A 13,960-nucleotide genomic window follows, 5' to 3' on the forward strand; every position below is an offset into this window, starting at 1 on the left:
AACTCCCGTCCTGTAGGAGCCCCTACATCATCTTCAGTGGGGGGATGCCCAGGGCCAGTTATGGAGACAGGCACTGCGTCACCATCCTGCAAGGACAGACCTTGGTCACCCTTGATTTCACGTCGCGTGTCATCGACTTCTTCACCGTGTGCAACACAGAGGTAGAGGAGGGTAAATACCTTTTGATATTATCAAACATCTCTCTATCCCGCGAGGATATGTTTAGACAACAGCAGCCAATCTGATTTGTTGCATCTATATATCTCGACTTCCCTCCAAAGAGCTCAATGGTGACCTACGTGCTTCTTCCCCCCTCCCCCTGCTTCCCCCTTGTTTTTATCCTCACCACAACAAGCCTGCGAGGTAGGCTGGCCTGACCCAGTGGGGATTTGAACCCTGGTCTCCCCAACATCCTACTCTAGTGCTAATTTACAAATCTGCGGCGTGACCATGTTTGAAGTATGGTGTGCTGTTCTGGTTGCCCCATCTGAAAAAAAGGGTATTGGCTCTTTTAGAGAAAAGATGAAAAACCACCATAGAAGTTTATAAAATGATACAGTGGTACCTCGGGTTACATACGCTTCAGGTTACAGACTCCGCTAACCCAGAAATAGTGCTTCAGGTTAAGAACTTTGCTTCAGGATAAGAACAGAAATTGTGCTCTGGCAGCGCGGTGGCAGCAGGAGTCCCCATTAGCTAAAGTGGTGCTTCAGGTTAAGAACAGTTTCAGGTTAAGAATGGATCTCCAGAACGAATTAAGTACCTGAGGTACCACTGTATGTGACCCGGAAAAAGTGGGCAGAGAAAAAAGTGTTCCCCCTTTTTCTTACAACACTAGAATTTGGGGACCCACCGTGAAGCTGAACGTTGGCAGATTCAGGAAACATGAAAGAAAGGACTCCTTCACTCAGCATGTGGTTAAACTGCACTGGAGGCAGCTGCCGACTTGGATGGCTTTAGAAATCGGACTAGACAAATTCATGGCTTATTTGCCAGGATGACTCTGCTCTGTCTTCACTGTCAGAGGCAGCAATGCTGGAAACCACAGGAGGAGAGAGAAAGCTCTTGTGCTCCCGTTCTGCTTGCGGGGTTTCCCAGTGATCCACTGTGAGAACTGGATGCTAGACTAGATAGGCCATTGGACGGATCCAGTAGGCTCTTCTCAGGTTCTTAACCACTGTACCACACAGACAAGAACTCCATCGTTCTCTCCCTCTCTGTTTCCTCCATCTCTGCCTCTGTTCCTAAGTGGTCCCCTCTCCTTTCCTCCTCGGTCCTCCCCAAAGTCAATCTGTCCTGGCGCATCTTAACAGGTGCTTTCCTCTCTCTCTCCCTTCCAGAGTTCGACAACCCAGCCGCCTTGGTGGTCCTGGTGGAGGAGGAGCTGGTGGTCATTGACCTGCAGACGCCCGGCTGGCCCACCATTCCCGCCCCGTACCTGGCCCCGCTCCACTCCTCGGCCATCACCTGCTCCTACCACATCTCCAACATCCCCCTGAAGCTGTGGGAGAGGATCATCAGCGCAGGAGAAGACCAGAGCCCTCGACTCTCCTTTGTGGTGAGTTGGCACAGGGACATCCCTGTTTAGGGAAGCTTTTAATGTTTAACAGACTACTGTATTTTAATACTTTGTTGGAAGCCACCCGGAGTGGCTGGGGAAACCCAGCCAGATGGGCGGGGTATAAATTATTATTATTATTGTTGTTATTATTATTATTAATTATTATTAAAGCAGCCTCGCCCCCTTTGACCCTCTTGCATCATGGCCAGAGGGGGGTCTCGCTTCCTTTGATGACCCCCTCCCCCAAAAGAAACATGGAGCTGTGCCTAAAGGTAAAGGGACCCCTGACCATTAGGTCCTGTCGTGGCCGACTCTGGGGTTGCGGCGCTCATCTCGCTCTACTGGCCGAGGGAGCTGGCGTGCAGCTTCCGGGTCATGTGGCCAGCATGACTAAGCCGCTTCTGGCGAACCAGAGCAGCGCACGGAAATGCCATTTACCTTCCCGCCGGATCTAATGGTCAGGGGTCTCTTTACCTTTACCTTACTACTACTACTACTACTACTACTACTACTAATAGCAATAACAATATTAATACAAGGGCCTTTGCACTCTTTGGCCACAGTTCTCTTTTCCCACGTTTGTCTCTATCTCTCTCTCTTAGCAGAACTGGCCCATCAACGGAGGAAGGAGCCTCGCACAGGAACCCACCCAACGGGGGCTTCTCTTGACCGGGTGAGTTGTGTTTTGGTTTCTCCCCAGGCTGTCCTCCTCCCATGTAATGTTGTTTGTGCCGAGTGCGAATTTTTTTGCATTGGAAGGCAGAAGACAGCTGAGGCAGGATGTCGGGGAGGACAGCATCCTTCTTCCAAGCTGGGGGCCCGTCAGGTGGTGTTCAGCTGCCGTCAGCACCTGCCAGTGGAGGACGCCAGCTCTGCAAGATTGGGGAAGGGCCGCAACTCAGTCGCTAAACATCTGCCTTGCATGCACGAACTCCCAGGTTCAGTTCCCAAAAGCTTCTCCTGTTAGGCCTGGGAGCGACTCCATCTGAAATCTTGGAGAGGTGCTGCCAGTCAGGGTGTAGAACAGGGTTTCCCAAATTTGGATCTCCAGCTGCTTTTGGAGTACAATTCCCATCATCCCTGGTCACTGGTCCTGCTAGCTAGGGATGATGGGAGTTGTAGTCCAACAACAGCTGGAGACCTGAGTTTGAGAAACACTGCCCTACAGCTTTGGGGGCTCCCAGGCCTCATCTGCACTGCGCATTTAAATAGAGGGAATGTTAGATCATACTCTTTTTAAATATATACTAAGCAATTCATTTTCCTTGCATTTTATCTGCTTTCGGACCAATTTAAACATCTTAGGATTTCTTACGTTGCTCAGGTCCCCTCTGCACTTTGCGTCTTCATTTTATTTGTGGTTTTTTTTTATGATTACATATCACTATTAATAATAATAGTAAGAAAACACCTAGCAGTTTATAACAGTGGTGCACAAAATCATACAGCAAAACCCATGTAAAAATGTGTTATAGTTTGAAATCAGATAACCGTAAGGGACAGATGCATTCTTAACTGACGGAACAGAAGAACTTTCAGCAGTTTTAAGAAGTTGGAATGCAAGGTGCACCTTGTGTATAAAGCAGGCATAGGCAAACTAAGCCCTCCAGATGTTTTGGGACTACAATTCCCATCATCCCTGACCACTGGTCCTGTTAGCTAGGGATGATGGGAGTTGTAGTCCCCAAACATCTGGAGGGCCAAGTTTGCCTATGCCTGGTATAAAGCATCATCCGGTTTCTGGAAGCGCAAATTTGGAAGAGTCCCCCCCCTCCCCCGCTCTGTGGTTGAGATCTTTCTCCTTGGATGTAGTGAGACCCCCCCCCCCGCTTCTTTCGCTTTGGCTGCCTGGCAAGAATGCATCAGTTGTCCTTGCTGAGGGCTTCCTCTCTCGTTCTCCTTGCCTTCCTTCCCTCTTGGCAACTCCTGAGCTGCTTGGTGTCAAGCGTTACGTGGTCCAGTCTTCACTTTCCCCCTTGGAGAGCGCAGCCAAGGTTTTGCTAGCCAGAGGCAGCAGATGTTCAGGCCCGAGCGGAGGCTTCAAAGGCAGGGAAGTCGGAGCAAGCCGGCCAGATCCTGGCTCGCAGCCAACCTGCGGTGGTCTCTCTGGGCAGGAAGCAGCCCGTTCAGTTCTCTCATGAGGCATGAGTTGGGGTCTTTTGGCCACCACACACAAGTCATTATTCTCTCCGCCCTCCCACCTGCGAAATGGGGATAATCAGTACGGTCCTGCCTTACAGGCATGCTTGCAAGGATTAGAGAGGTCCTAATAAACAAACTGCTTCTTACAACTGCAATGTGCAATGAGTCACTTGTTATGGGTTTTTTTCCCCCCTGGTTGAGATAGCAGAGTGAGGGGGAGAAGACCAGGGAAATCTATTCCAAAGGGGTGGTTTCTCCTCCCTGTGTTTTCCTTCTCCCTCCCAACCGCCGCATTTCCCCTCGTTATGTGGAAGGGACTGTTACAAAGCCCTTCGAGTCGCCGTTGCCAAAACCAATTGCAACCTGATCTCGTTTTCTTAACTCGCTCTCTTTTTCTCTCGCCCGCCAAGGGCAATCTGGTAATATTTGGCATCTGCGCCTCCCAAATTCCTCCTGCGTGCGGAAATAATAAAAAACTGGGCTTTTCAGGTTTTGCTTTCGAGGGGCAAAGGAAGAAGTCGGGGAAGGATCAGATGACTGGGAAAGTGTGTTTGCAAAGAGATTGCGTCTCCTCTCTGGACAGGGCAGAGTTTGGTTTCGTAGTAGGGGGGTGAGTTAGCAGAGCTGAATATATTAGCTGTGATACTGTCAAGGACAGAGTTGTGAACATATTGGCACCTCCAGATTCTTGCAGCCGGAATATTTTGTGGGGAAATCACTTTTCTTCTGCCAGTGAGGTCATTTGTGCACCAATCTGCAGGACATCTGGGGTGGGTGTGTTGTCGATGCTGAACCGCATCTGCCGTCATCCTTGACCACCGTTAATGCTGGCTGGACCTGATGGGAATTCTAGTGTTATGGTACCTGTTGAGCCAAAGGTTAGCCACAACTGGCCTAGGCGTCAGATGAGAGTCTGTAGTCTGTCCCTGCGCAGGAGGAGAAGAGTGTGCAATTTATCCCTTGCCATTTGTAAAATGATGATGATGATGCTTCTGGCAACAGGTTCTGTTAGGTTGTGCTACAATAAGCATGCACACCAGGTGTGGGGGGGGACCTCTGGCCCCGCAAGCATTACTGAGCTTCCACTCCCAGCACTCCACTCCCAGCAAACATGCCCAGGGATGATGGGAGTTGTAGTTTAGCAGCGCCTGGAGGCCGAAAGGTTCCACGCGGCTGAAACAAGTTGCAAGTACTAGTTACAGGTAGGTAGCCATGTTGGTCTGCCATAGTCGAAACAAAATAAAAAAATTCCTTCCAGTAGCACCTTAGAAACCAACTAAGTTTGTTATTGGTATGAGCTTTTGTGTGCACGCACACTTCTTCAGATACAAAGTGTGCATATCTGAAGAAGTGTGCGTGCACACGAAAGCTCATACCAATAACAAACTTAGTTGGTCTCTAAGCTGCTACTGGAAGGGATTTTTTTAAGTTGCAAGTATTCCGCCTTGTGGGATATCTTTGGGAGAAGCAAAGGCTAAGGCAGTGGTGTCCAAACTTTTTTTTTTTTAAAAAAATAATATTTATTGCTTTTATACCTTACAAAAAGAAAAAAAGAGAAAAGGAAAAAGAAAAGAAGAAAAAGCAAAAGCAAAAGAGAAAACAGTACAATACAATATATAAACAATGCAGAATGCAACATTAACACATTAAACGAAACAAAAGCAAAAACAATTCAAAAAAACACACATCATACCATCTCAATATCCTCTCTTTTATTCCCTTGTTTCATCGACCTCCTCTCACCTCCCTTTTTGTATTCCATTTCTATTGATTGTTTCAGCAAATCCTTTCCATCTTTCTCTATTTTCTGTCATGTAATTATCTTAACATATTTTAACCTTATTTTCCATTAATACTATAATACTTATTTATACTTAATTCCTTAAAATATTTCTACTAAAGCTGTATAATTCCCTTCCAACATTTTTCTAACACTCATTAATTTTACATTATTTCCATATATAGATTTTAAACTTGTTTCCAATATTCTTCCACCGTCTCTTCTCCCTGGTCTCGGGTTCTGCCAGTCATTTCCGTCAATTCCAAATAGCCCATCAACCTGGTGATCTTCTGTCCGAGGCTCTTAATTCTTTTCCAGGTCCAAACTTTTTTCAAAGAGAGCCAGATGTGATGAAGTGAAGGGCCCTGAGGGGCGGCCAAAGGGTTGAACTTGTTGAGCTTTTTTCAGGAACTTAACCCCAAGAGATGAACTGCCTCAGGGTCTGGATTGAACCGACTGGCAGGCTGGATTAGGCCCCCAAAATAGACTTTGGACATGCCTGGGCTAAAGAGTTGACCTTACACAAATCTGGAGCAGAGTCCCTAAGGTGGTTGGATGGCGCCTTGTACGCCTCCTTACAGCAACTTCTGCAGCCAAGCTGGCGCCAAACGTCTTGCTCTGCTTTCTTTTGGACCCCATCAGTGAGGCCGAGAGCGGGGAGGATTGACATCTGGTCTGCCCAGCACCTCCTTACATACTGCCCAAGCTTGCCCACTGGGGAGGTCACTTGGCTGCTGCTAACACAGCGGTTTGACTTCACCCTCGGAGGCGCACTCCATTGCCTCTTGAGACAGATGCCGACAAATTCTTTCTCGGAACCCAAGCTAAGAGAGTCCCAGGTCAGAACATGAGAAGCTGTGGGAGCAGGCCTATCTAGTTTAGCTTCCTGTTCTCACAAGTGCCTCAACTCCGGGGATTCACCAGCCGTGAGAGGGCTCTCAGGCCTTGCTTGTGGGTTTCCCAAAACGGGCATCTGGTTGGCCACTGTGAGAAGAGGAGGCTGGCCTGGCCTGACCAGCAAGACCCTTCTCACAATCTTACAGATATTTTTCACAACCAGCCTTTGCTGAAAACAACCTTCCTCTCCACAGGCATGAAGACGGCACAGTCCGGTTCTGGGACGCTTCGGGAGTCTCCCTCAAGCCGCTGTACAAGCTGGGAACGGCCAACATTTTCCAGACGGACTGTGAGCACAACGACAGCCTGAACCAGTCTTGCGAGGAGGACTGGCCGCCCTTCCGTAAGGTAACAACCCCCCCTCCAAATGCCTTTGGGTGGGGGGCTCTTGGTTCATTAGGGCAGAGTGACTCCTCTTGCCTCACAGTAGCTCTGTGTCTCTTGAGCTGTGCGGTTCAACAGGTATAGATAGAGATCTTCCCATTGCCTTCCACCCCCATCGTTCAGCCTGGACACTGAGGTCCAGCTCCAATGACCTTCTGGCGGTTCCCTCCCTGTGAGAAGTGAGGTTACAGGGAACCAGGCAGAGGGCCTTCTCGGTGGTGGCACCCGCCCTGTGGAACGGCCTCCCGTCAGATGTCAAGGAGATAAATAATTATACGAGCTTCGGAAGACATCTGAAGGCACCCCTGTATTGGGACGTTTTTAATGTTTGATGTTTTAGTCTGCTCTTTTATCTGTTGGGAGCCACCCAGAGGGACTGGGGCAACCCAGTCAGATGGGCAGGGCACAAACAACAACAGCAGCAATATTAACAAAACAAACAAACAAACAAACAAACAAACAAACAAACAAACAAACAAACAACAATTGTTACTATTACCTTGCTTGAGGGAGAAATCTTTGTTTTATGCCTGCAGTCCAATAGCAGGTTACCAGTAAGTCCCTCTTCCCAGGGAGTTCTGGGAATTGTAGCCTTTTCAGAGGAATGGGGTGTGTGTGTCTCTGCTCCCTTAGCAAACTACAGCTCCCAGGGTTCTTTGGGACTAGCGTCTCTTGCAAGTGGTAGGGTACGGCTTTGAATGCACAATGCTGATGGAGCCTCAGAGTAGAGAAGCAGCTAGCTCTGTGTTGATTTCTGCTACGTCGGTGCTCGTTACCTTGTCTCACTCGTTTCTAAACGAATTCAGCAATGCATCTTTTAAAATCTGTTCTCTTTTCTAAAAAAGATTTGGCTAATGCTTGTGGAATTCTGCCCCCAAGTGGAGGAAGGGAGTCACTGCAGCTTTTGAGCTGGATGGAAACTTTCATAGTCTAAACCTCATCTACGTAAAAGTATATGTTGCATTTTTTTTAAAAAAAAGCAGAACAAACATTTGCATGCTTGCTCATCAAGTGCAAGGCACCTGTCCCACGCCAGGCCCTTTTCGACCCATGGACTGCGGGGAGAGGGAGCAGTGTTTTCAGTATCAACCAGTTTGGGAAACTTTGTTCATGCCGTCTGATGAAACACTGCAGAAAGAGGCCCGTTGTGAGCTTCTCCTCTGCTGCCACCATATGAACACACGCTCCAATATATACAGCACTTGACTGCTTTCTTCTTACAGAGGGAATTGTGTGCCTCTGATCTTCATTTCCTTTGCTTCTCTCTCCCCCTGGAAATGAATGCATGAATATTTGTCTTCCAGGTTGGCTGCTTCGACCCTTACAGCGATGACCCCAGGCTGGGGATTCAGAAGATTGCTCTGTGCAAATACACAGCTAAGATGGTGGTGGCTGGTACAGCAGGGCAGGTAACTGGGAAAGGCATACTTTTTCTGAACCCCGTGATGCAGTCCCTCCTAACCTGCCCTCACCTGCCTGGCTTGGTAGCTGCAGCTGGTGCCAAAGGCAGCGGCCAGGCAAATGATGAGGGCAGGTGGCCAACAGCATGTCAGACCTCTGCTTAAGCAACTGCACTGCCATGCTGGCTTCCAGGTTATTGTGCTGCTACAGTGGTAGCTTGGTTCTCAAACTTAATCCGTTCCTGTAGTCCGTTCCAAAACCAAAGCTTTCCAAAACCAAGGTGTGCTTTCCCATAGAAAGTAATGCAAAATGGATTAATCTGTTCCAGACTTTTAAAAACAACCCCTAAAACAGCAGTTTAACATGAATTTTACTATCTATCAAGACAATTGATCCATAAAGTGAAAGCAGTAATCAATGTACTGCAGTCACACAATCCATCAATCAGTAGCTGAACTGGGTTCCACACAGTCACAAAAACAAAACAAAAAGAGCCGCAAAAACAAAAATGCAAAATACAGTGGTACCTCGGGTTACATACGCTTCAGGTTACAGATACTTCAGGTTACAGACTCTGCTAACCCATAAATAGTACCTTGGGTTAAGAACTTTGCTTCAGGATGAGAACAGAAATTGTGCTCCAGTGGCACGACGGCAATGGGAGGCCCCATTAGCTAAAGTGGTGCTTCAGGTTAAGAACAGTTTCACGTTAAGAACGGACCTCCCGAATGAATTAAGTACTTAACCTGTGGTACCACTGTAAATAGGAAAAACAGACAGACCTTAGTGCAACACTCAAAACGGAAGTGTGGCACTCAAATCGGAAGCGTAACATTCAAAACGGAGCATGTTCGGCTTCTGCAAAGGGTTCGCAAACCTGAACACTTACTTCCAGGTTTGCACTGGTTCCAAGTTGTTTGAGTACGAAGGCGTTTGAGAACCAAGGTACCACTGTATACACAAAGCCCTGAATTACATGGGTCCAGTGTGAAACTGAGAAGCACCTTCCTCTTGTCCCTGATCCCTGTCTTTCTGCCCCCCCTCCGTGGCAGGTGCTGGTGATGGAGCTCGCCGACGAAAAGTCGGAGCACCTGATTAATGTGGCCGTGGTCGACCTCCTCCAGGACCGCGAGGGCTTCACGTGGAAGGGCCACGACCGCCTCGCCCCCAAGAACGGCTCCCTTGCCTTCGCCCCGGGCTTCCAGCCCTGCGTCCTCGTCCAGTGCATGCCCCCGGCGGCCGTGACAGCCGTCACTCTGCACTCCGAGTGGAACCTGGTGGCTTTTGGGACCAGCCACGGCTTCGGAGTGTACGATTACTACCGGAGGAACTCTGTGCTGGCCAGGTAGGGGGCAGGGGAGGGCAGAGCAAGTTTTAAGGTGAAAGCACCTTCATTTGAATCCTCAAGCAATTCGTATCCGGGCTCAATTCAGAGTGCTGGTTTTGACCCTATAAAGCAGGGGTAGTCAACCTTTTTATACCTACCACCCACTAATGCATCAGATTTTTTTTTATTTAAATGGGGTTTTTAAAATAAAAGGCTTTTGGAGGAGAAATCTTTCTAAAGATAGTTTTCTATTTAAGTTACATTATAGTCCAAAGGCTATTCATCGGGAAATAAGGATTTGTTTTAAGTTTTGCATGTGTGCTGAAACTTAGTTTTAAGTTGTTGTTTTTTAAAAAAAACATTTAACCACATCAGTTAACAAACATGGATACATATGCTATAATGTTACTGTTTTAGTTAAATAAGTTGTTATTGAGGAAATGATTATTTTTCTCCTTCCAATAAAGTACAGCAGAAAAGTTGTCCTAATATTAACAGTTAACATATTAAACCGCACAATAATGTCACAATTATCCGTCTTATGTATTTCTAATAGTATAACCAAATCAGAATTTTTTGATATACAGTGGTACCTCGGGTTACATACGCTTCAGGTTACATATGCTTCAGATTACAGACTCTGCTAACCCAAAAATATTACCTCAGGTTAAGAACTTTGCTTCAGGATGAAAACAGAAATTGCACGCTGGCGGCGCAGCGGCAGCAGGAGGCCCCATTAGCTAAAGTGGTGCTTCAGATAAGAACAGTTTCAGATTAAGAACAGACCCCCAGAACGAATTAAGTTCTTAACCCAAGGTACCACTGTAACTGTAAAAACTACTCTGAAAATTTATTATTCCAAAAATGAAACCTTCATCTGCTTGTAAATATTAAGATTATACCAGCAAGAATGAGTCTTTCTGGAAAAAAATGTTTTAAATCAAGTCTTACTGACTAGTGATTTAAATTGTGATTTAAATCAATTTGATTTAAATCAAATCCACCCTTCTGCTGTCTCTCAAACAGGTGCACGCTGCACCCCAATGACTCCCTCGCCATGGAGGGGCCTCTTTCTCGGGTGAAGTCCCTGAAAAAGTCTCTCCGGCAGTCCTTCCGCAGGATCCGAAAAAGCAGGGTGTCCGGGAAGAAGAGGGTCAACACCAGCAGCCCCTCAAGCAAGGTGAGTGGACCTTGGGGCGCGTGCCCAGTTAGGAAAGCTGTGGGTTCGAGTTCTGGGTTAAACCCTAACAAAGGTTTAGGAAGGAAGGAAGGGAGGGAGAAAGGAAGGGAGAGAGAAGTTGAGGTTTTGGGACTGATGTGTAGACATGGCAGCAGCAAGGGAAGGGAGCCTTTACGTTTCCCAGTTTCTGGGGAGAGATGCTTCTTGGAAGGGGCTGAACCTCAAAAGGCCCTGATTGGAGAAAGGGGAAATGGTTCCGTCTCCCGGTGAAAAGGAGCCTGGCAAAGGCAAAAAATGGAGTGCAGAATAAATAATAACAATAACAACAACAACAGCAATAATAATTTTATTATTTATACCCCGTCCATCTGGCTGGGCTTCCCCAGCCACTCTGGGCGGCTTCCAACAAAATATTAAAATACAGTAATCTGTTAAACATTAAAAGCTTCCCTAAAGAGGGCTGCCTTCAGATGTCTTCTAAAAGTCTGGTAGTTGTTACTCTCTTCGACATCTGGTGGGAGGGCGTTCCACAGGGCAGGTGCCACTACCAAGAAGGCCCTCTGCCTGGTTCCCTATAACTTTGCTTCTCGCAGTGAAAGAACCACCAGAAGGCCCTTGGCACTGGACCTCAGTGTCCGGGCAGAACGGTGGGGGTGGAGACGCTCCTTCAGGTATACTGGACCGAGGCCATTTAGGGCTTTAAAGGTCAGCACCAACACTTTGAATTTTGCTCGGAAACGTACTGGGAACAGCTGCCGGTCAAGATAAGCAGCATTGGGCTAGATCAGGGGGAACCCTTTGGTTGTCGCTGGCCTCTGACTGACTCCCAGTGACCCCCAGCCAACAAGGCCAGTGGTCAAGGGTGAGTCTGAATCCAGCAGTCTCAAGAGGAGAACAGAATAAAAAGATAAACGGAAGATAAAAATGGGGCCATAAGTCCTAGTTGAGGATGGATGGGGAATGTGATATTGTAGAGCAGGGTGGCACGGAACTGTTTTTGAAGCATCACTCGAACTGTTTCTCATCCCTGGCGATGGCTTGACATGAATCTGCCTCCTCTCCTCTTGCCCCCGTCAGGTGCAGGAGGCAAATGCCCAGCTGGCTGAGCAGCCCGGCCCTCACGAGGTGGAGATGACCCCCGTCCAGCGGCGGATTGAACCCCGCTCGGCCGACGACTCGTTGTCGGGAGTCGTGCGCTGCCTCTACTTCGCTGATACCTTCCTCCGAGACGGTAAGGAGGAGGAAGAGGTGCAACGCGGGTGGAAAGGGACCGGAGTCCGGGATGGTTGGGACTCTACTGCCCAACAGTCCCAGACACCCATGTCTGGTGGCAAGGGATGATGGGAGTTGTAGTTTGACAGCGCCTGAAGGGCATCTAGTTGGGAAAGCCTTGGCAGCATCAGTCCTGGAATTGGTCACTTGCCACGTTTAAAAGGCAATTTATTCCTCTCTCACTACATTTCGCTAACTCTTAGTTCTATATTTGAGCTTTCATGCGATGCAAAAGCCACTTCTGGAACTTGCAGTGAAGTAAAGCGCAACTTTGGTGCTCGTTTTCGTGTTACTTGCCTCCAGAAAAAACACAACCATTTGCAAATACAGTGGTACCTCTGGTTAAGAACTTAATTCGTTCTGGAGGTCCGTTCTTAACCTGAAACTGTTCTTAACCTGAGGCACCACTTTAGCTAATGGGGCCTCCTGCTGCCGCCGCACGATTTCTGTTCTTATCCTGAAGCAAAGTTCTTAACCCGAGGTCTGGGTTAGTGAAGTGTGTAACCTGAAGCGTCTGTAACCTGAAGCGTTTGTAACCTGACCACTGTAATATGGAAATGAGCGCTAAACTTGTACTATGTTCCACTATAGTTCCACTATTATTACTATTAATAATAATTACATTTCTATACTGCCCTTCACCCAAAGATCACAGAGTGGTTTGCAATATAAAAACTCAAAAATAAGTTTCTTGGCCCTTAGAATCGTAGCACTGAGAGGGACCTGGGAGGTCATCCATCCCAGCCCTCAGCTCATTGCAGGATGCCTTCTCTCACTGCCTGTCTTCTCCCCTCTCCCCCCCCCCCAGCTGCGCATCATGGGCCCACCATGTGGGCCGGCACAAACTCTGGCTCGGTGTTTGCCTACGCCCTGGAGGTCCCTTCGCAGGAGAAGTTTTCCGAGCGCTCGGTGGAGGCGGTCTTGGGCAAGGAGATCCAGCTCATGCACAGAGCGCCCGTGGTGTCGATCGCCGTCTTAGACGGCCGGGGGAACCCTCTGCCGGAACCGTACGAGGTCTCGCGGGACTTGGCCAAAGCCCCCGACATGCAGGGCAGCCATTCAGTGCTCATCGCCTCAGAAGAGCAGTTCAAGGTAATCCTGAGGGAGGGGCAGAATCTCTAGCCGTGTGAGAAAGCTATTTGGTCCAGTGCCGAGGTCCTTCTGGCGGTTCCCTCGCTGCGAGAAGCCAAGTTACAGGGAACCGGGCATAGGGCCTTCTCAGTAGTGGCACCCGCCCTGTGGAACGCCCTCCCACCAGATGTCAAAGAGAAGAACAACTACCAGACTTTTAGAAGAAATCTGAAGGCAGCCCTGTTTAGGGAAGCTTTTAATGTTTAATAGATTATTGTATTTTAATATTCTGTTGGAAGCTGCCCAGAGTGGCTGGGGAAACCCAGCCAGATGGGCAGGGTGTGGTGTGTGTGTGTGTGTGTGTGTGTGTGTGTGTGTAAATTAATTAATTAATTTGTATCTACTACCCTTGGGGGCCACTGGCACCTCAATCCCTGAGTCAGGGAGGTTCACAAAAAGTGTCCTCAGTAGTCCTTTTTTTTTGAGAGAGAGAGAGGGTGCTGAGTTATGAACAAAGCCAAAGGTGACCGCTCATTCAGAGTGAAGGCAAAGCATTGCCCTCTCTCTCAATTGACTGCCTGCCAGCTGCTTCTGTCTCCACCACCTCTGTGTCAGTGTTGCCCTCGTAGAGCGTGGCAGCGAAGAGGAGAAAGACAAAACTGGAATCAGTTGGCTCTGCCTGTCGCTGGTTCTCTGGCGCCACCTACTGTTGGGCTCCCCGCCTTCTGCCCTACCAGTAGCAATAGGCACCAGGCTGATTCTAACAAAACCTGGGTGGGTGCCGTTGTCCTGCAAGTTTGGCAAGGGGGCTGCTATTTTGCCTTGAGCTTCTGGGAACGAGAGAGAAGATGCAGTTTTTTCGGAGAAAAAGAATTGAGTTTTCTGAGAACCAGCTCCCTCCTGAGCCAGGGAGGGCGGAGCTTCAGCTGGGCGGAGCTAAAGCCT

At 48.4% G+C, this 13,960-nt stretch overlaps 1 protein-coding gene across 1 annotated transcript in view; it reads left to right on the forward strand.

Annotated features, from left to right (window-relative positions):
* The window catches only part of LLGL1 (LLGL scribble cell polarity complex component 1), an 81,254-nt gene that overhangs the window by 55,816 nt on the left and 11,478 nt on the right, over positions 1-13,960 (forward strand). Inside the window, exons 8-16 of the mRNA XM_080981322.1 lie at positions 17-171; positions 1,341-1,558; positions 2,164-2,234; positions 6,575-6,728; positions 8,069-8,173; positions 9,218-9,510; positions 10,519-10,672; positions 11,750-11,903; positions 12,753-13,036. Coding sequence (XP_080837448.1) covers positions 17-171; positions 1,341-1,558; positions 2,164-2,234; positions 6,575-6,728; positions 8,069-8,173; positions 9,218-9,510; positions 10,519-10,672; positions 11,750-11,903; positions 12,753-13,036 — 1,588 coding nt within the window. The remainder of the gene's footprint in view (positions 1-16; positions 172-1,340; positions 1,559-2,163; positions 2,235-6,574; positions 6,729-8,068; positions 8,174-9,217; positions 9,511-10,518; positions 10,673-11,749; positions 11,904-12,752; positions 13,037-13,960) is intronic.

The sequence above is a fragment of the Podarcis pityusensis genome (assembly GCF_964106645.2).
Source record: "Podarcis pityusensis genome assembly, chromosome: 14".
Taxonomy (NCBI): Eukaryota; Metazoa; Chordata; class Lepidosauria; order Squamata; family Lacertidae; genus Podarcis; species Podarcis pityusensis.